Genomic DNA, 22275 nt, shown 5'->3' on the forward strand with positions numbered 1-22275 from the left:
GGCCACTGAAGGTAGGCCAGCAGGTCAGTGGCCTAACCATCAGCAAGGGAGCTTTAGGCTAGGGATTAGAACAAGCTTTGTAAGTATCGGCTAGTTAATAGGGGTCCCAGAGAGGTGGTGGAAGGACGGCCCATCACCGGAGGTTTCTAAGAACAGGCTGGACAAACCCCTGTCAGGGATGGCCTAGGGGGGCGTCGCTGGTTTGCCTGGGTACTAGCTGACCTCTCCAGTCCCTTCCAGCTCTTGCCTGCTCCGATTCTCTGAGCTTGTTACGTGGAGGGATTTCCCCTCTGACCACTGTTTCAAAGGGCGATGGAGTCTCGGCCTGAACTCTGCCACCCCTTCAGTTAGGAGCAATTTGGGTTTCTCAGCCCCACTCACCCCGTTCCCCTGCTCTGCTCTCCCATCTCCAGGTGACGAGCGGGATTCCTGAGCGCTGAGCTGGCCCTCTGCAAACAGGGGCCGCAGGAAGACCCAGGCGCTGTAATTACCCGCTTGCACAGACGCTATCTTGTTTTAGGTGCCAATGAGTCTGGAGCGAACTCCCCTCGCCTTCTGACTGTGTCTGCTGTGTGTCTGAGAAGGGCCCAGCTGGGGAGGGGAGTCGCCTGAATGCAGGATGCTGGTGCAGGGGCTTTGAAGATTATGGGCTAGATTAATCCTGGAGGGACTGCGATTAGATCCAGGGGCTTACCATGCCCTGGAGGGGAGGGAGAAAACCGGGGGCAACCCGCAAAAGGCAGCGAAGTTTGTCTTTTCGCCAGCTTCAACTTCCTCGTTGAAAACCAGAGGGGGGTAGAGTTTCTGGGAGCGCCCCCCAAACCGGAGCTGCTGCCCCCCTCCCAGAGCACCCCCTGCTGGGAGTTGCCCCGCACTGGGCGCTCCTGCAGCGTTCCCTCCAGGGATTCCTGGACTCTGGAGGAAGTGAGCTCCTTGCCGTTACATCACACTCTGTTATGGGGGCAATAAACCCCCGGCTCCCTATAAAATTGTTATCACCGGCCATTATTGTTTAGGGGTTTTTTTACTAGCGTTTTAGGCCCCTAGCCAAGGCCCTTTTCAGCTGCCCTGCAGGCTCTGCCTGGGTGTCACGGGAATGGTAAGAGCAGTGGTTCATTCAGGGGCTGATCCAAAGGGAAAACAACATGGTTCTGCCAGCGCCTGTTAATAGTGATGTCCCCAACCACATGACACGTGTGTGTGTGTGTGGGGGATAACTCAGCCCTCCAGTCATATCCCTCTAGCATCCCACCGTCACCCGTATTAAGAGACACAGGTAGCAAGCCAAGAAGTCTTCTGCCCCACCCAGCCTCTCACTTCAGGGCCAGGCTCTTCAGCAAGTAGCATCAAACAACGCCACCACCTTGCTCCCCCTCTCAGGAGTCTGAGATGCCCGTCTCTCTTCCCATCCCCGTCAGGACACCGACCCCCAGGGCCACGTCCCTCAATTCCTTACCCCTCCCTAGGCGCCACCATCGGAGTGCAACCTGGCTCCTGAAGCGTCCTCTCTCTTCCCCTTGAGGCTGGGTTGGTCTTCGGCCTGACGACCCTACGTCCCCGCCCGCCTTATGGAAACCATCCCAGCTCGGCCTGCTCCTGAACTGAGCCTGTCATGCCCTCCAGGTGCAATAGGCTCTCAGGCACCCATTAACCCCTTACGAGCCTGTGGGGGGTTCAAGCCCCTGCCCTGGGCATCCCAGCAGATGACACCTCTTGTCCCACACTTGGGTTTATCATAAATTCAATTTATTACAACCCTCCCCCCGCCAGCTGTCAGACGCTGTCTGTAAACGTTCCCTGGCGAAGAAGCCACCTGCTTCCTGATCTCCTGTCTCCACCAGCCACCGTTTCCACCCCGCAGCCGGCACAGCAACCGCTTGCCTGGCCAGGGACCGCCAGCCCACCCCAGCAGGCGGGCGCAGTACAGAATAGCGCAGGGGTTAGGTGTGGGGGGAAAAGGACTGCACCATACCGACCACAGCAATCGCCTGGGCCCATAGCTCTATTTATAATATAAACCATATACAAATCCATACATATATATAAAATCCGTATATAAAATAGAAGGGTTTGTTCCGGTGTATTTGGCTCCTGCTGTCAGTGCTCCAGGGGCCGGGCTCATCCGGGTTAGCGCCGCCTGCTTTCTGCCTTGGACGCTCTCCGGTGTATCGTTGCAATGTCCGTTTATGCTGTGAGGTGCATGTGTTCAAACGGGAGTGAGGGAGAGCGGCTGTGGGTGGACAGGGCACATGGGGAGGAGGCAGGGCCTAGTGCCCGAGGTGCAGGCCTTGGAGGGCCACGATCCTGGGTAAGTCACTGCTCTGCTCCGTGCCTCAGTTTCCCCATCAGTAAAAGGGAGGTCATTGGTTTCGAGGCTCAGTTCATTCGCGTGTGATGCTGAGATGCAAATGGTTCCCAGGTTAGGCTGGAACCGAGGCTGGGGCTGGTGGCGTCAGAGATGGGGCCTGTCAGGTGAAAGCCACGTGCCGGGAGCGAGCTGGGGAGGGGGGACTGGGCAGGGCACGTGCAGGAGGCTGGAACTGCAGAGGGCACTCCGGGCAGGGCACGTGCAGGAGGCTGGAACTGCAGAGAGCACGCCGGGCAGGGGCTGAAGGGGTAGAGACTGCACCGCGTACCATGCAATGCCCAGACTGGGCAGGGCATGTGCAGGAGGCTGGAACTGCAGAGGGCACTCCGGGCAGGGCTGAAGGGGCAGAGACTGCACTGCGTACCATGCAATGCCCAGACTCAGCCACTGCAGGGGCCTCCCCTACACCTCAGCTGCTGGCATCATTTACACAGTATCGGCACCAATGCCATTGTTCTGCCCAGGGCGGCTCATTCATGCTCTGCCGCCTGGCCCCTCCCGACTCCTCTCATGGTTACAGCCACCTGGGGATTTCCCTTCAACCCACCCTTTGGCGCTTTCTCTCCCTGTGGCTACAAAACCCACTGGGGTAGAACCGATCCTGCCCCCTGGGACGGGCACTTGGCCACGGGGTTTCTCTCCAGGACCCCCCCCTCCCCCCATGACTGGTGGTGACACAGGCCAGCAGGGCCAGAGGCTGTATCCGCACACGTCCTCTGCTGGCTCTTGGCAGGTCTGGCTGCCGATGGCGAGGCTGGTGAACGGGACCAGGCTCCTGCAGGTATTCTCCTCCCCAAGCGTCCAGCCTGCCGCCTCCTTCTCTCTCCTCCAGCCACCGTCTCATTGGCCCTGCGCACCAGGCACTAAGGAACCTGGATCTGTAGATCTTCATCTTCATCCAGGTCACTAGTCCCGTCGTCAGGGTCGTCGGGGCCAAACCGGGAGCTCCGGATCTTCCCAAAGAGCGGGGCGTTCTGCTGCCTTCGTAACCTGGGCCGAGAAAAAACAGAGCAAAGGCAAACATATTGGAGAGGGGAACAGAGACGCTGCGAGCTCCCTGCCAGCCCCAGATGTACATACCGCTCTAAAGGGTTCCCCTTTCCCTCTGTCATACCCCCCGCTCTGGCTGGTTAGGCTCTTGTACGACATCCATCAACATGGCATTAGGGGCCACCCCCCTGCGACCTTTCTATCTTCCCCTCTCCATACCCCTCACTCCTGCCAGGGCGCCAGTGCGAGGCAGAACTCCGGGGCCGGGTACAGAACCAACAGCACATTGAGATCTAAACGCCGCGGGCTCTGCCCTGCCGCTCTAGGGTGGATACTGCTGTCTGCAACCTGGTCTTCGCTTTGCTGTTTCTCCCACACGGGGATGAAAGCCAGGCACCACGCGGGAGGTATGGGGCAGGGCAGACAGGAGCAGCAATGGACAGGCAGGTCCCTTTGGCCTCGCCCTCATTATAGACCCAAACTCCCCCAATCCCACAAAGACCTGCCAGAGTCACCCTTCTACAGACCCGCTCTCGGCCCCACCTCTCCTGAGTAGATTCCCCAGGCAGCCCAGGAATCCGGCAACTGAGTGAAACCTGGGAAGAATCACTGGCCCTGGAGGTCAGTGCCCATCCGGAACGGATGCCATGGCACAGCCCCTGGGGGAAGTGCCTGCAGTTTGATCCTGCCACTCCAGCCCCTGCAGATAGCCATGTTACACGCAGCTGGAACCTGGCCAGGCCCAGGGAGGGCTGGGCTTGGGAGAAGAACATAGAGCTGTCTTCTCGCTCGGCTAAGTGGGTGTTACCTGCTGATAAAGCCAAATCGGAACAGCCTTTCCCTCGATGGCTCCAAGCAACACTTAATGGACTTTTGATTAAAGCAACCAAGTTCACTTAAAGCCTTTTTCAGATCCCGGGTACTTAACAGCAGCACATTATTGTCTGGAGCCATTTATCAGAGGGCGGAGGGGAGGGGAGTGAGCAGCAGACTCGGCTCAAAACTGTCATGACCTCCGCCTGCCTCCCCCAGATTAGCCTGGGGGTCGCTAAGACCGAAATGGAGCCCGCGTTGACACTGCGGGGAAGGAGTCTCCCAGCGCTTCCCTGATCGACTGGGATGTCTCCTTACAGCTCCTGAACTGGCCCCTCGCCCCCAGCCCCTGCCAGGCCCGGGGAAGCTCAGATCCAGCCCCCAATTCCACAAGCCCAGGGCCCAGCTCTAGGGCACAATTCCTGAGGGGAGGATCTCCGGCTCCTTGGGGGGTGGGCTTGCATTTGGTTCTGACAGTGGCTGGGCAGCGCTGCACCCAGAGCAGTCACAGTTTGGCTATTTTCTGAGATTTTTGTTTCTCTTTAGTTTATAACAAACAACCCCCCCACACCCCCCCCCCCCAGTGTGTCAACTTCTCAGCAGCGATTCTGGGGCCAGGTCCCTGCAGGCTCCAGCCCCAGCACAGAGAGCAACTTGGGGCTGATGGAAGCTAGACTAGCTGGTTATTGCCCCCAACTGGCTGGGGATTGTAGCCGTCTCCTCTCCCTGGTCCTATGCTAGACAGGGAAGTGATAGACACTGGCTCCCCACCCCCTGTGCTCTCCTAGGCCTGGGGAAGGGAGATCTGGGTGCTTTACACCCCTTTAAGTTGCCTGAGCAGAGCTGATCACAGCAGGGATTCAGGCCCATTAACATTAAAAGCAGAGACTTTTTGGAGGAAGGGAATCCCTTGGATTTCCCCCCCAGGCCAGGCATCAGGGCGAGCCCGGGAACGCTGCTCCAGGCCAGGCAGTCCTTGCTGTGCCTCCACAGATGCCCTCTTAGCCCGGGGAGCCAGCGACGGAGCCCCATCCCAAACTGGATCTCCCAGGTCTCTAGCCATCTAGACCCACCCACAGGAAGTTTCCAATGCCCCCTGGGCAGCAGTACGTGGGCCCCCAAGAGGTTTCTAATCCCCTCCTGGGTGGCAATAAAATATCCCTGGCTGGGCAGCGCCACTTAGGACGTGTCTTCCTGCGGAGTTAGTGCCTGGGCTAGGCTAGCGCGGGTGCGAGCAGCCACACTGCAGAGCCCTGCCCGAGTTACTGGGTCCTGATGGGTGCTGCACCTCCCATTTCTGGGGGCACATCCCAGGGGTCTTTGTGCTGCAGTGCACTGAGCCGCTCTGGGAGTCTTTCCCAGTGAAGTGGGGGAGAACTTGTCTGCCCTTCAGGGCACTCGGGGGGAATGCACTAGAGGACTATCAGCACTTGAGAGCTTTGCCCTGTGGCCTCACTGCAAAGCAGGTGAGTTACCAGCCCAAGGGACAGTTGTACCCGGGCTCTGGCCTCTATCCCCAGCTGGGCCAGCGCGCCTGGGCTGAAAGCACCATCAAACTCGGGTGAGAGGGTTTTGTGTGCGGATGGGAGGGGGGCAGGGGCAATGTCGGGGAAGACTCTGGGTTAACGCTGCAGTGACGACAACCCCTCGGCACCGGCATGATGGCACAGGGGGTCAAAGGCCGGGAGGGGAGGGGTCAAAGGTTCCCCACAAGGCGGCCCAAGGGAGCTAGAGGTTCGAACTGCTTGGAACTTTTTTGACAAGAATCTTTTTTTCCCCTGATAAAAATAGGTTTGAACCAAACCTGGCTATTTTTTGGCAGAGAAATAAATCAGCTCTACTTGGAGAAGCGTGTGGAGGGCGATGATGCCTTCTGAACCACCTCAGTGCCCCCGTAGGGGAGAGTGGAAAGGGTGGAGTCAGGGCGGGGTCAGGGGGGCATGAGCACCCACTGGCACCTAGGGTGACCAGACAGCATGTGTGAAAAATCAGGACGGGGGGTAACAGGAGCCTATATAAGACAAAGACCCAAAAATCGGGACTGTCCCTATAAAACTGGGACATCTGGTCACCCTACTGGCACCGGGGAAAGTTGGATAGTAGAACAGTGTGTGGGAAGCCCATGACTGCTCTCACTGGTGACTCTCCAGGAGACAGGAGCAAGGGGGCCTGTACCCAGGACTGCTCCTCATACATGGTTTCAATGCCTATTGAGGTCAAGGGGAGACTGCCCATTGGCATCAGTGGGCTTTGGATGGGGCCCCTGCTCTCCTTGTCAATGGGAAGCTCTTAGTTTTTGTAGCACCTCACTCTCCGGAGCATTCAACTTCATCAGCTAAATTTATGAGTCAAATTCCAAACCCGAGCCCCGAGAACGTGATGGAAGCAGCTCCCCCATCATCCTCCGGGCGAAAAGCACGACTTTGCTGCATTTTCCTGGAAAGCATGAATTATTTAAAGAGGGGGCTGGGGAGGCGGGAGGAGATGAAGTCTCCATTATTCCTGTATGATTTAATGGACATGTCCCAGTAAAATAAAATCAGATTAAAAAAAAGGCCAGCTGCCTCTCCGAGGCACTTTGGATGGCGCAGCATCGATTTGTCGTGCGTCCATTTCAGCGTTTTATTGCTGGAGGAACGTACCAAAAAAAAAAAAAAAAAAAACTTTTTAAGAGCAATAAAACCACAGCCTCTTTAAGAGGACAATGCATTTCTCTGGTCCTGTCCTCCCCCCCCTCCCCCGGAGTCATATCACGCCCAGCGCTCTCTCTCTGGCGCCCCTGCTCAGACGGAGTTTGGTTTGTTTTCTGCCACGTGCCCCCGTGCTTTAGCGTGGAATCCTCTTCCGGCAGCAGAGGCTGGGGCGACTCCACGGATCTTTGCATGGAAGGAGGGTGAAGGGTCCAAAAAATCGGGAGCTGGTTGCCTGGTTGGGCACAGGATGGGATGGGTACGGCTAGATGGACCCTTTTAAGCCAGCCTCGTAAGATTTGCTCTCTAGACTGGCACACCCTCCTGGGCGGAGAGCTAAAGTCATGGTCTAGTGAAGGTTCTTCCAGCTGTTCCAGCCTTGGCCGCTTCTAATCAGGTGAAAAGAAGAATTCGGAGCACTTCCATTGCATAGTGCAGCCGTAGATCTCACACGGATTTGCACAGCAGGGTCAGGCTAATTAGCCTCATTCTTCAGATGGGGAAAGATGAACAGAGTCACGCCTCAAAGAAGCGGAACGGAGGCAATGCCACGATTTTGGGGGCCTGACCCGCTAGAAAGGAGCCTGGATTCTAGAGGGCAGGTGCTCAGCTCCTTTAATGTGGCTCATGTTGGGTCCCAATAAGTGAGGTACCCCAAAGCACTAGCCGCTTCTATCAATGTTGGCTAAATGCCTTGACTCCCGGCCTCGTGCCCAGTCCCTCACATCACATGTGCCCCCTCCCCAGGTCTGTCTCTGCTGGCTGCCAGAAAGCTCCACCCTGCCCAGGCACCGAGCAGGGCTTTCTCCTACCTCCGCAGCCCTCTGGCCTAGGAGGGGTTTGAAATCTGAACCCAGCTCTGAACAACGCAAAGTCTTCCCTGTGGGCCAAGCCCGAACCCCAGAGCTGAACAAGCCAAAGCCGGGGACACGCTGGATCCATGGTTCTGATTTGGGCCAGTGGAAGGACAGGAACCATTGGTAAAACACTCCTCCGGGCCGGCTTCTCAGTTACACGGCTCTCGTTGCGTAAAGGGGCCTCAGAGTGGGTATAAATAACAGTTTATTCCCCTTTGAAGGCCCCTTTAAGGTGCAAGCATGGGTGAGAATCAGGCCCATCACTTCCACTGAATTACCACCCTCCTGAGCAATTCCCATGGGCCTGTGTCTTGCTCCTGTTACCTAATCCCAGTCCTTTCCATGCAGAAAATAAGTGCACGCACCTGGCGGAGCTCATACCACAAGCTGGTCAACACACCTGCTGTGGTCTCCTATTCCCCTGCTGCCCCTAAGAGCTAGCCTGACCCCAGCATGGCCCTGCCCTCGGCCCTAAGCCTGGGCCAAGAGCCAGGCGTGTATGAGTATCAGTGCTCGTCCCTGCCATGTTCCACCCAGGTGTCAAACTGAGGAAGTACCCAAGGAACACAGAGACAAGCAAGTAAATAATGAATGACTCACTGGACCCCTGGAAGTGACCCCAGGCAGGTTATGGCAATGGGGAAGGGAGCATGGAGCAGCCTCGCCCATTACACTTCCTCCTCGGCCCGGCCGGTCTATCCCAGGAATGCCGGCTCAATGGAGGAAGCACCCATGTGCTTTATATCATAATCCCTTGCATTTCCATCAGGCCAAACCCTCTGGTGGCTGGCACCTCTCAAATGCCAGTGATGGATTAGATACGACATCCTCCCAAAACGCTTCACAGCCTAAAATCCAAGACCTGCCATGGCAACGCTGCCTCTTCTGGGTGCAAAGATGCAGCTGTTGAAAAGGGCACAGCAACCTACCCAATGGCTCGGGGCAGGAACCGAGGAGCAAACAGACCCATGGAAGTGGTAGGGGAAATTTAGGCTAAATCTAACTCCCCTGGGTTGACTTTGGCCAGGACACTGGTGCTAGGGTTACCATATTTCCACAAACAAAAAAGAGGACATGGGGGGAGGGGGGGAAGCACCGCCCTAGCCCCGCCCACTCCCTCCCACTTCCCACCCCCTGACTGCTCCCCTCAGAACCCCAACCCCCCCTGCTTCTTGTCCCCTGACTGCCCCCTGCTGAGAACCCCCTACCCTAACTGCCCCCCCCAGGACCCTACCTGTCCCCTGACTGCCCTGACCCTTATCCACTCGCATGGGTGGCAGGGTTGTAGAAATTTTGGTGGTGCCCAGAACCCCCCACCCCACCTGCCTAAGGCTCTGGGAGGGGGGTTGGGTGGGGGGAGGAGGTCTGGGGTGCAGGTCCTGGGCTGGGGATTAGGGTGCAGGAGGGGTGCAGGTTCTGGGATAGAGTTTGAGTGCTGGGTGCAGGCTCCGGGCTGGGGCAGGGGGTGGGTGTGCAGGAGGGGGTGAGGGGTGCAGGCTCTGGGATGGAGTTTGGGGGTGAGAGGCGGTGCAAAGGGAGGGGGTGCAGGCTTTAGGAGGAAGTTTGAGGGCAGGAGGGGGTGTGTGGGAAGAGGGAGGGGGATTGGGAGGGAGTTTGGGGATAGGAGGGGATGCAGGGGTGAGGGCTGTGGGTCTGGGGATGAGGGGTTCATGATGCAGGAGGGGGCTCAGGGATGGAGCAGAGGATTAGGGTGTGTGGGGATGAGGGCTGGGGGGTTTGGGGTGTTGGAGAGGCTCAGGGCTAGGGTGGAAGGGCAGGGTAAGGGCAGCCTGTCTTCCCATTAGTGGATGGGGGCACTAGGACCCGGGGGCAGCAGACAGCAGTTGCTGCTGGCTCTGGCAGTACACGCAGACAAGGGAGAGGCAGACAGGGAGAGGGGACCCACGGAGGGGGGGATGCGTGGAGGGGGGGTGGCAGGTGGAGGCTGGGGACCCATCCAACACTCCCCCACTCCCTGACTGCCCCCCCCCCCGCCACTTCTCTTACCATTCTGGCTCCACGTGGGTCGGTTTGTGTGTTACACAGGACTACAGAGAGAGGGAGGGGGGAGCAGGGGAGGGCTCTGGCTGCTGGAGGCCAATGGGAGTGGGTCAATCGGCCTAGCCGCCCAATCAGCAGCCACACTCTGCATGGAAGGGAGGGAGGCGAGGGAGAAAAAAACCCCGGACATTTTAACCTTGTTACCAATTCCTCCCAGACGGCTATTTAGAGACGCAAAAGCCGGACATGTCCGGGGAAATACGGACGGATGGTAACCCTAACTGGGGCTAGCAGCTCGGGAATCTCTCTCGACTACTCATGAGCAAGGCCTCATTTTGACATGTTGTCCGTAAGGCCGCATCTCCAGCAGCAGAGTAACCCCAGGCTGGGGTGCAGCCGGGTTCAGAGGGAAGAGCCCCCCCCCCCCCCCCCACTGAAGCCCCAGTGCTACTTCCCGTCACCCCAGGGTGCTCCTTGGAAGTCTCCCAGCCCATTCTGACCCTGCTGAATGCGGGGGTGCTGATGAGATCCCAACCCAGGTGGACACAGTCGCAGACCGCACTGGGAGTTCTAGGGGTTTAGGCAAGAGACACTTTTTGCTCCTTGGCTTGTGCTATTCAATGGAGCTTGCTCCCAAAGAGCACAATGGAGAGTCTGCTCAGGGGGGCCCAGGCAGCTGCTCTTGTGAAGCCAAGAGGACAGCTGGATCTTGCCCAGAAAACCCACCTGATGGAGGGGAGAAGCGGCTCCTGCTTCAGAAAAGCCTTGTGACAGGGTGGCCATCCCCAGCCCCTCCTCCAGCGACGAACAGAGGCACCCTTTCCCCTCGGGAAGGTACCAAACTCCAGGCACTAGTAGCTATGGGGTGATTAGTGCGTTTCAGAGAGAAGGGAATCCGGGGCCTGGGACCCAAACCCAGAATGAATACAAGGGGAGCCTCACCTACACTCAGGGGTCAGGCCTAGGGCAGCTATACCACATAGGTGTAGACAAGGCCTGGTCCCACCTTGCCTAGACTAATGCTACCTGCATTCAGCCACAGGTGGTGGCAGCAGAGAGAGGGTGCCGGGGTCTGGATTCCATGACCCAGCCTATGGGGTTAGACTCAACCTGCTACAGCATCACGAGAGGCTTGGCAGAGGAGCAGCAACCAGAGACTAGTGGAAGGGTCACACCCATCTTGCTGGCCCTAACTCTCGATAGTGCCAGACACATTCAGCCCCTGGGGCAGTGGGGAGCCACAGAGGGATATGCCTCCCCGCAACCTTTCACTGGCCTGGCCCTGCTCAGTACAGCTGCAGGGCTCATGCCTTTTCATCCCGCCAACTTGTCTCACGGAGCTTCACCTCTGCAGCTACGGGACTATCCTGAAGCAAGTGAGCAAGGACCCTCCCTGTGCTCCTCCCCATCCCCTGCTCACAGCTATAACCTAGCATCTACCATATAACCTCTCTGCATGGTGAGAAGGTGTCGGCTGGCCTGTGTGAACTGTGGCTGAACCATCTAATGGAACCTGGACCTAACCTGGAGGCAGATCCTCTGCTGACGGAAACTGTCCTCCAATGGAGCTATGACAAGTGACAGCAGCTGGGGAATCTTCCCCCCCAGCCTGTACCAGGGATTAGAACCCGTCTGAGCCCCTGCTGTGTTTCACCCGGTGCTTAAAGGGGAACTGTGGAGTAAAAACAAACCCGAGAGCTGGTTCGGCATCTTTGTGCAGCACAATCAGCCTCAACTTTCTTCCCCACCAAGCTTCTCCTTGCTCGGCTCTACAAGAGACAAACCCGGCCCTCGTTGAGGGCTTGCGGCAAATCTTGGGAGGAGCTGGATAATGACGACACACCGGGGTTTGACCTGAGCTGCAGCCCTCTCCCTGCCTCCTAGACCTTGACAGGACACTCCGATGTGGAGAGGGAGAGTTGAAGCTCAGCCACAGGTGACGACATTATTGGGGTCCTCCAGAGATTCGGGCCAAGGTCCCCCAGCAGAGGGGGAGTAGGGAGGGTCCTGTTCCTAGTATAAAAATAGGAAGTAAAATGGTTTGCAAAACGCTGGGACACTCTCTGCAGCGGACAGTGCCGCTGCAGACCAAGCCGCATGGTCTGTCGCTGCCAGGGCAGCAGTGGGTGCTGCTGCCCTTGGCTTTCCAAGCTGCCAAGATTGAGGGAGGCTTCCCCTGGGTTTAGCTTCCAGGCCTTTCTTGAATGAAAGTGACAGAGAGACGGGGCGAGCACGGCCCTTGCAGATCCGTCCCTACACACAGCAGCACTGGCCCCGCATTCCCATCATGACCCTCCCCTCCCCAGTCCTCCCGTCAGGAGCTGACAGGCATCCCCCGAGGGGCCGCCCGCTAAATGGATTAGCCCACTTTGGAAAGTCCTCTTGCTGCTCAGCAGCAATTTATCACTGGCAGGAGAATTCTCTCCTGCTCCACTTGATAAATAATTCACAGCAGATTCCGCCCCCACCGCCGCTCCCTGCCCTTCTTTGGTACAATCCTCCTCCTTGTCTGCCCCCCCCCATTTCCAGCAGACGGGCTCAGACTAGCAGGAGTCCAGGGAGATGTGAACAGCTCCCTCAGGAGTTTGTCCAGAGTCCCAATTAACCCTCCCTTAGCAGCACTTAGTTATAGCGTCTGTGCTGGGCCCATCTGTGGTCTAGACGCCACCCTAGGTGACTATGGGGAACGAGAGGCAGGGAGGTGGAATGAACGCTCCGGCCAAGCACCATGGAAAACAAAGAGGCAGAAGCCCTGGCTTGGCAGCCGTTCTCCTAAGCCTCCATCCCTCCTGCATAACAATTTAGCTGGGCGAGCCGGAGCGCTTCCCAGTTTGGGATTTTGGACAATGCAAGTATGGGGACCAGCCATCCTGCTATTAGGGGTTTTGTATTGTATACACAACTATAACCTCCCTCCCTGCCCCCACCCCCGAAAAAAAAGAGAACATCCCGACTGTTCACGCTTGCTATCCTGTACCTTGCTATCCTAGGTGCAAGGTACAGGATCACCCCCAGCGACTGTGGGGTGAAAGGAAACCCAAACCAAACCTGTCTCGCAATGGCATCCATTACTAAAGGGCAGCTGCAGTTATGCTACTGTCTAGCCGAACATAAGAACGGCCAGACTGGGTCAGACCAAAGGTCCATCCAGCCCAGTATCCTGTCTGCCAACAGTGGCCAATGCCGGGTGCCCCAGAGGGAGTGAACCTAACAGGCAACGATCAAGTGATCTCTCTCCTGCCGTCCATCTCTACCCTCTGACAAACAGTGGCTAGGGACACCATTCCTTAACCATCCTGGCTAATAGCTGTTAATAGACTTAACCTCCATGAATTTATCCAGTTCTCTTTTAAACCCTGTTATAGTCCTAGCCTTCACAACCTCCTCAGGCAAGGAGTTCCACAGGTTGACTGTGCGCTGTGTGAAGAAGAACTTCCTTTTATTTGTTTTAAACCTGTGCCCATTAATTTCAATTGGTGGCCCCTAGTTCTTATATTATGGGAACAAGTAAATAACTTTTCCTTATTCACTTTCTCCATATCACTCATGATTTTATAGACCTCTATCATATCCCCCCTTAGTCTCCTCTTTTCCAAGCTGAAAAGTCCTAGCCTCTTTAATCTCTCCTCAGATGGGACCCATTCCCAACCCCTAATCATTTTAGTTGCCCTTCTCTGAAGGTTTTCTAATGCCAGTATATCTTTTTTGAGATGAGGAGACCACATCTGTAGGCAGTATTCAAGATGTGGGCGTACCATGGATTTATGTAAGGGCAATAAGATATTCTTCTCTATCCCTTTTTTATTGATTCCTAACATCCTGTTCTCTTTTTTGATTGCCGCTGCACACTGCGCGGACATCTTCAGAGAACTATTCACGATGACTCCAAGATCTCCTTCCTGATTAGTCGTAGCTAAATTAGCCCCCATCATATTGTATGTATAGTTGGGGTTATTTTTTCCAATGTGTATTACTTTACATTTATCCACATTAAATTTCATTTGCCATTTTGTTGCCCAATCACTTAGTTTTGTGAGATCTTTTTGAAGTTCATCACAGTCTGCTTTGGTCTTAACTATCTTGAGCAGTTTAGTATCATCTGCAAACTTTGCCACCTCACTGTTTACCCCTTTCTCCAGATCATTTATGAATAAGTTGAACAGGATTGGTCCTAGGACTGATCCTTGGGGAACACCACTAGTCACCCCTCTCCATTCTGAAAATTTACTATTGATTCCTACCCTTTGTTCTCCATCTTTTAACCATTTCTCAATCCATGAAAGGATCTTCCCTCTTCTCCCATGACAACTTAATTTACATAAGAGCCTTTGGTGAGGACTTTCTGGAAATCTAAGTACACTCTGTCCACTGGATCCCCCTTGTTCACATGTTTGTTGACCCCTTCAAAGAACTCTAATAGATTAGTAAGACATGATTTCCCTTTCCAGAAACCATGTTGACTTTTGCCCAACAATTTATGTTCTTCTATGTAGGTCCGCCTTTAGGAAGTGCGGGGCCTGATTTGAATACCCAGCGGTGGTCTGGGTCTTCGGCGGCACTTTGGCGGCAGGTCCTTCACTCACTCTGGGTCTTCCATGGCACTGAAGGACCCGCTGCCGAAATGCCGCTGAAGACCCGGAGCAAGTGAAGGACCCGTCGCCGAAGACCCGGACCACCGCTGGGTGAGTAAAAAATTTAAAAAAGTTAGGCGCTCTTCTTTAGGGGCCGGGACCCTCTTAGGCGTGAGGGCGGGGCCCTCTTAGGCGCAAGGCCCGATTCGGGGGAATCGGCCTAAAGCCGGCCCTGCTTCTACATGTCTGATAATTTTATTCTTTATCATTGTTTCAACTAATTTGCCCGGTACTGCCGTTAGACTTACTGGTCTGTAATTGCTGGGATCACCTCTAGAGCCCTTTTAAAATATTGGCGTTACATTAGCTACTTTCCAGTCATTGGGTACAGAAGCTGATTTAAAGGACAGGTTACAAACCGTAGTGAATAGTTCCGCAATGTCACATTTGAATTCTTTCAGAACTCTTGGGTGAATGCCATCTGGTCCCGGTGACTTGTTACTGTTATGTTTATCAATTAATTCCAAAACCTCCTCTAGTGATACCTCAATCTGTGACAATTCCTCAGATTTGTCACCTACAAAGGACGGCTCAGGTTTGGGAATCTCCCTAACATCCTCAGCCATGAAGACTGAAGCAAATAATTCATTTAGTTTCTCTGCAATGATTTTATCGTCTTTAAGTGCTCCTTTTGTAATTCGATCATCCAGGGGCCCCGTTGGTTGTTTAGCAGGCTTCCTGCTTCTGATGTACTTAAACATTTTGTTACCCGCTGAACCAAAATAAGCCCCTCAAACTGAAATAAGAGTGTCCACAGAGAAGTTTAACTAACCCAGGGCACATTTGTATGTAAACAGAGCCCTAACTAAACTGGTGCAAGTCTGTGTGTAGATGTCCTGGAATCTGCCATTCAGACTAATCACTGGGAATCCCAGCTCCTGCTCCCTCACCATGGCCCGGAGCTTTGGCCTATCCGCCCTTCCCGCTCATCCTCTCTTCTCGTTCCTTCCTTTCTGCTACTTCCATTCATCCACCCACTTCATACCTTTGAGACGCTGGCAAACCAGGTGCCAGCTCATGCCAAGGCCACTAGGTCTCAACTGAACACTGACAAATAGCGGGAGCCAATCTGGCTCCCCCGGGGGTTAGTATCGTTTACTATACTGAATACTGAAGTGTTTGCTCTGTAATTGTACATGGCCAGAGGAGAGAAGCATTACCAGGTGCGAAATACTAGTTTCCAACAGGAGAGGTCTTCTGCCCAACAAAGGAGGCCCATCAACATCAGACCAACTATTGTGGAACATCAGAGGACAAAAGACTTTGTTGATTTCCCTTCCACACACCCCCTCCCCCGCCCCCATGAAGAGGAGATGTGCAAGTGAATTGCTCCCCACAGCAGGGGCGGGGGAGAAATAAAAAGCCTTAACAAGGAGGAACTGTATCTTTCATGCTGCTTGGACTCTGAGGGCAAGGATTACTATTCCCTGTGCTTGGCCTGGGTTAGCCCTAAAGGACATAGAGAGCTTGCTTATTATAGAAGCATCTATTCCTTTTGGAAACTTAAGACTGGAACTTGTGTGTGTGTGTGTGTGTGTGTGTGTGTGTGTGTGTGTGTGTACTTGCATTACCCTTGGAAATAACTCTCATTTCCTTTTCCTACTTAATAAATCTTTAGATGGTTTATTATAGGATTGGCTACAAGTGTTGTCTTCGGTGTGAGATCTAAGGTGCAGTCAACCTGGGGTAAGTGACTGGCCCTTTGGGACGGGGATCAACTTGAATATTACTGTGATTTTGGGTGTAAGGGACCACCCATCGCAAAGGCAAGCTCCGCTGGGCAGCAAGACAGATCGCAGTGCCCACAGGGACTGTCTGTGACTCCATGTTACAGTGCTTGAGGAGTTTTCACTTGAGAATTGGTTGGTGTATAAAACTCAGTATAAAACTCAGCCAATTCGGGGTTTGTGCCCTGCTTCCTAACAGTCTGCCCTGAGGTTAGTAACTGCGCTCTTGAGACGCTGCAGGTCAGCCTGGCAGCCTCACCTGTCAGTCTTTCCGCCCCAGCTTCCAATTTCATCTTGCCCATCTTTATTTCTGTCCTTCCTGTCCTCCCACATTCCAATCTCTGTCCCTCCTCAGGTCTTGTCAACAGGAACTCCGTCCTCCCCAGCCCTGCTTCTCCTCACCTGGACTTCAGGTGCTCCAGTTGCACTTGGAGGTTCTCGCTTTGTTCTGTCTGCTCATCCAGGGACCTCTGTAGTTTCCGTGCCTGGTTATGGGCTTCATCAAGCTGCAAGGCAAACAGAAACACAGCTGTCTTCGCCGAGGGCAGCAGCTAGCGATAGCCATGTGCAGTATCCATCATCCCCAGTCACTGCCACCCACATGGCTTGTAGGACAGCCCAGTGAGCTGAGATGAGAGGATCAGGTGTAGGGCATAACTGAACATGATGGAGGCAGCTCTGAATTTCCTGGATTCTGTGGGTTGGTGTCTCAACACAGTCTGAACATATATTTCTGTTCTGCCATTCTCTCGTTACTGTTATGGCAGCACTGATATGAGACTGGCCGTTAGCACAGACCATCTCAAGGTGGCTGGTTCAAATCTGACCCAGACTCAAAGCCTTTACTCTTTGATGGTGGCCAGTGACAGGCCCATGTAACAAATATTGCCTACACCAGTGGTTCCCAAACTGGGGTTCGTGAAATGTTACCAGGGCCGGCTCCAGGCACCAGCTTCTCAAGCAGGTGCTTGGGGCGGCCACTCCGGAGAGGGGCGGCACGTCCAGGTATTCGGCGGCAATTCGGCGGACGGTCCCTCACTCCGCCTGGGAGCGAAGGACCTCCCGCTGAATTGCCGCCGCAGATCGCAATCGCGGCTTTTTTTGCTTTGTTTTGTTTTTTGTTTTGGCTGCTTGGGGCGGCCAAAACCCTGGAGCCGGCCCTGAATGTTACAGGGGATTCTTGGGGAAAAATTCCCTAATGATGGACAGAGCCGTCCCTAGGGACCCCGGGCAGCATGGGGCCAGCAGTCCGGAGCCCCTGGACTTCCAAGAGCTAAGCAAATCAAAGCAAGCATATCTATCACACTGAGGAGACTTAAACTTCAAGACTCCTTATAAGAAAGAGAAAGGGAGGTGGATATTTTTTTGCTGTTTTTAAAATTAAATAGGCAGCTAGTATTGTTTTTAGAATTATGAAGGACAAGTTTAAGCTTTGTTGTAACGTGTGCTGTTTGCCTGGACCGCTCAAGACCTGAATGCTTGTGTAGGAGGAACTCTGAGTTGGCTTCTTAAATCCCTTCCTGCTGTTTCACATCTGATACTCCCTGATGAAACATAGGAGCCTTGTCTTATAACAGGCTTATTCAAAGTGATACAAGCTACGAAAGTGAGATCTTGGAAGAGTGTTGCTGTTCTCATAATGTGATAAAAAGATTGTAATGATAAATACTAAATAAATAGTGTGCAATAAGCATGTCGTAAAAACAAATGTTATACTGCTTTTATCATTTATATGCAGGTAAAGGAGAAAATCCCTGGAAATATTCATTTTTAGGAGGGGATTCGGGAGACTTGACATTTTAGTGATAGGGGTTGACAGGTTGTTAAAGTTTGGGAACCACTGGCCTACACCATGTCAGCAGGAAAGCCAAGCTCCCCTCTCACTGAGGTGCATTGGCAGTTCATCCACAGAACAGGCGCAGTATGGCCAGTGACTTGCCCCACAATGCACCACGCCTGGCCTGGAGGGGACTGCTTTGGGGGTGAGCAGGGAATTCATTCTTTATGCCTATCCAGCCCTTGCGAGCAAGAGAGGCAGGTAGCGACATGGACACGGATTTACTCCCTAGGAACTGGGCTGAGCCCCATCAAACTCGTTACACACAAGGCCATCATCTGTCAGACAGTAACTTGCAGTCACTACTGACCTACGCAGGAGATGAGCTGGCACCAGAGGTGGGAAAGGCTCTTTACCTCGTTAGCCTATCTCCTGAGCCACTCAGTCCATCACATTAATACTTAATCACCTTTTCTGGTTCTCTCTTAGCACCTTTGAAAGGTTGCCAGGGCCATGACTAAGTGCTTGGCCTGTCCTTTCAGGAAGGCCAGGACCTCACTGCAGTGTGCTTAGATGCCCTGATCTTACTTGCTGTGACAGTAATGGGAATGGGTTCCTCTCATTGGGAAAAGGAAATGTTGTTCTTATCATTGGGCTTCTATATGTCTCTATGTGGGAAGCAGTGTAGCCTAGTGGATAAAGCACCAGACTGGGATCCAGGAAACCTGGGACTCTATTCACAGGTCTGTCCCTGATCTGCTGGGTGATGTTGGGCAAGTCTCCATGCCTCGGTTTCCCCATCTGTAAAATAGGGATAATGCTCCTGCCCTCCCTTGTAAAGCACTTTGAGAACGACTCGATAACAGCTAGGTGTTCTTCTATCTACCTGTGGTTTCATAGAACCCTCTCGCTGCGGCATCTGTGCATCTCCCAGACATTATGAAGTTTATCCTCCCAGCCCCTCTGTGCTGTGACCGATTATCAATATCCCCATCACAGGTCGGGGGATGCAAGAAATTAAGTGCCATGCTCAAGGTGCCCCAGGAACCCAGATCTCCCCGAGGGAAGCGGTGATTCTGCCTCTCCAGACCGGCTGCCTTTCTGGAAGAGACGCTTTAGCCACGCGCCGGTTGCTGGCCTCCACACAGGGGGAGCCGAGTGAAATTGAATGGCCTGTGATAGACAGGTCAGACTAGACGGTTGTCTAGTCCTTCCTTCACCTCTCTGAAACGACGACTCTCCTGAGTCTCCGCTCAGTGCCTTTGTGCCGCGAGAGGATGGCTCCTTTGGACATTTAACCACAGGTGTTGCCACGACTGAGTCCCCATGTGCCAGCAATGGCCTCGCCACATTACCTGGGCTGCCACTCCATTGCCCTCTGCTCAGAGCAAGGAGCTGCCGGCAGCATCTGCTGGTCAATGGTGACATTTCAATGGCTGCACTCCTGGGTGCTGAAAACCCTCCCCCGGTCCCCAAGGCCGTGGAGGGGCGGGCCAGGGTGTGTGCCCCAGACTTGCCTCATCCTCCGCCTGGGCCAACTCCTTCTTCAGCTCCTCCACCCGCAGACGCAGCTTCTTCACCTCCGCCTCGTGCTGCTCCACCCGGCGGTTGGCGTGCGCCAGCTCGGCCGTCTTCTCCTGGTACTGCTTCTTCAGCTTGCCGTGGACGTGCTTCAGGTCGGCCAGCTCCTGGAAGGGCAGTGGGAGGGGTTAGGGTACAGGCCGTGCCAGGGTCTGCGGGCTGGGGCACAGGACTCAGGATGGGCTAAGCCAGCCATTGTATTAATCATCTGCCCTCCTCTGGCCGCTTTATCCACGGATCTGAAAGCACTGAACACACACTAGTGCATGAAGGCTCCTCTGAGCCCTAGTAGAGGGCTAAGAATCGTCTCCCCTCTTTTACAGATGCGGGAAGTGAGGCAGAGAGAGGGGAAGTGACTTACTCAGGGTCACACAGCAGGGACTAGAACCTCTCAGTCCCCTACCTGCACCACTGCCTCTCCTCCATACTTGCTCTGAAAAACTTATTACCCCAGGTCTCTCCAGGACGGGGGTGTGAACAGGTTTCAGGGGGTTGCAAGCACTAGGGAGAGGGTTTCAGAGTAACAGCCGTGTTAGTCTGTATCCGCAGAAAGAAGAACAGGAGTACTTGTGGCACCTTAGAGACTAACAAATTTATTAGAGCATAAGCTTTCGTGGACTACAGCCCACTTCTTCGGATGCATATGCATCCGAAGAAGTGGGCTGTAGTCCACGAAAGCTTATGCTCTAATAAATTTGTTAGTCTCTAAGGTGCCACAAGTACTCCTGTTCTTCTTTCTAGGGAGAGGGGTTATTAGAGAGGCGCACAGCATCATTAATAGAAGGGCTTTCTTTATGGCTAGAGGAGAGGGGCACCCCAAAACTCTGCCTGGAAGAGGCCCGGGCCCAATGTTCTCTAGTAATGGGTACAGACTGGAGTGAGCGAGCAGAGCTCCCAGCGGTGCTACTGCGGGCGATCGAGCTACTGCTGCTTTACCCTGCGGGGTTAGACTGAACTGTCACCCACACCTCAAACCAAACTCAAACATTGACTTTTGAGATTCCTAAGTTCAGGAGACTTCCCCTCCCCCAAGCTCTCGTGTCTCTGCATTTCCCGATTGCTCTCCAAATACCAGCATAGCACAACCTCCAGGAGTTCCACCCCAGCTGATGTCCAGTCCCTTATCGCCACCAGAAAGGTTTGGGAGAATGGCCGTTCCAGGGGAATTGCTAGTGGGGGTCACAGCTACACCTGGACAAAGCCACCTTTGTTCGTTTCCCATCTGCCCACCCACAGGGCTGGAAATATGACGGACTCTCCAGGGAAGGAAGCACCCGATGATGGTTGAACCTCAAACAGGTGATTTTGCTTCAGACATGCAGCCCGAAAGGTGCATCCAGAACTTATCTGAGTTCTGCTTATAAACACCTCTGGCTGGAAACCTCAGGACTGGATCGTTTCGTATTTCAGCAGCTCCTCTCCAGAGGCAGCCAGGACCAGGTCATGCAGAAACACATGGACCTTGACCACTAATGGGGGACAGGTTAACTGAGTTGTCACACCTCACAGCAGCAGCAAAAGCCGGAGTGGGTTTTTATTTAATTGGATCTAGTTCTTCCATCCCTAAAACCACGTGGGTTTTACGTCCATGGTAACAGCCTCCTTTCCTCCCTCCCCCTGCAATGACACTGGGTGCCCGAGCCCAAGACGCAAAGCAACCCCCAGAAACCCCCCACAATCACCTAGCCGGACTCTGGGCATTGTCCATGTGATGACTGGAGGTGTCGCGGCTTCTCTCCCTGGATGAAGGTGGCTGGGTTCCTCTGATCCCCTTTCCACCTCCCCCCATTGTCCTCTCGGTGAGATCCCAAAGGAGCAGAGGAGAAGCCCACAAAACACGGTTTAGCCTCCTGAGCTTGAACCCCGCCCTGAGGTCTCTCCAGAGGACACTGAGGGTGGGATGGAGCATGGAGATGAGTTTTAATGGCTAGGAGCCTAGAGCCAACTGGGGTGTTACTGGGAGCATTCCTAGCCCCAGATGCTCTCTAATATCAAAGGGCCCAATTCATCCCTGATCAATGGGGTTACCCGAGGCAGGAATTCCCCCCCCCAAGGCTGTGACAGCAAAGGCTGACCACGGGCGCTTGCTATGCCCCTGCTGTTACTGACGTTCTGCCCAACAGCCTCACCTTGTTCTTCTCAAAGAGCTCGGCCTGGATGGTTTTGAGGTCCGTGTCCAGCGCGCTGGCCGTCTGCCGGCGCTTCCGAGCCAGCACCTCCTCCAGGTCCTCAATCTGAGCCCGCAGCTTCTTGTTCTCCCGCTCCAGGTTCAGCTTCTCTGTCTCCAGGCGCTCGCGCTTCCCCCACTCCGCCGCGTTCTCCGCTTGCAGCCGCTCCATCTGGGTGATGGGGAGGGGACACACACCATGTCAAACCACGCAGTTGTCATGGGTTAGTGACCAAAGGGCATCCTGGGGAGCCCTTAGCTATCCCATCTGAGAGTGATGCCCCTCACGGGTCATCAGCAAGGCTAGATCCAGGGCCTGCAACACACTCCTTAGCTGAAGCGGAAGAGGCCTAACTCCCTTGGCTGGTGGCAATAGTAGACTCTTTTCTCTGCGGGCCAGCCAGTACAGGGAGATATGCCCACACCTCTTAGCCAGTGGCTAAAGTAACATGCCGCATGGAGTAGCACAACTCCAGCCACAGCTGGCCTTGGGGAAGCTCCCCAGGGGTTCACCATTGAACTGGGTGTATGGGCGAGAGTGAGTAGACCCATACTGGGTGTATGGGCGGCTGTTGGTCCACTGGGTACTGGTGTCAGTACCCAAAGGGTGGATGTGACTCAAGACATCTCAGTTTGGACACTAACACAGATGAGGCCCCTCATCTCCACCCTG

The 22275-nt window shown here is 54.4% G+C and overlaps 1 protein-coding gene across 3 annotated transcripts in view; it reads right to left on the reverse strand.

The window, feature by feature from the left end:
- Positions 1-1987: 1987 nt before the first annotated feature.
- The window catches only part of CCDC102A (coiled-coil domain containing 102A), a 65659-nt gene continuing 45371 nt past the window's right edge, over positions 1988-22275 (reverse strand). For 2 of the 3 annotated variants that reach the window (XM_054048771.1, XM_054048770.1), the window contains exons 7-10: positions 21565-21774; positions 19372-19542; positions 16480-16583; positions 1988-3358 (exon numbers count right to left, since the gene is read on the reverse strand). In XM_054048771.1, coding sequence (XP_053904746.1) covers positions 3232-3358; positions 16480-16583; positions 19372-19542; positions 21565-21774 — 612 coding nt within the window. In that variant the 3' untranslated portion in view covers positions 1988-3231. Of the gene's footprint in view, positions 3359-7163; positions 7352-16479; positions 16584-19371; positions 19543-21564; positions 21775-22275 lie in introns of those variants that run through there. The other variant, XM_054048772.1, reaches the window with a different exon arrangement.

The sequence above is a fragment of the Malaclemys terrapin genome, chromosome 14 (assembly GCF_027887155.1).
Source record: "Malaclemys terrapin pileata isolate rMalTer1 chromosome 14, rMalTer1.hap1, whole genome shotgun sequence".
NCBI classification, from domain to species: domain Eukaryota; kingdom Metazoa; phylum Chordata; order Testudines; family Emydidae; genus Malaclemys; species Malaclemys terrapin.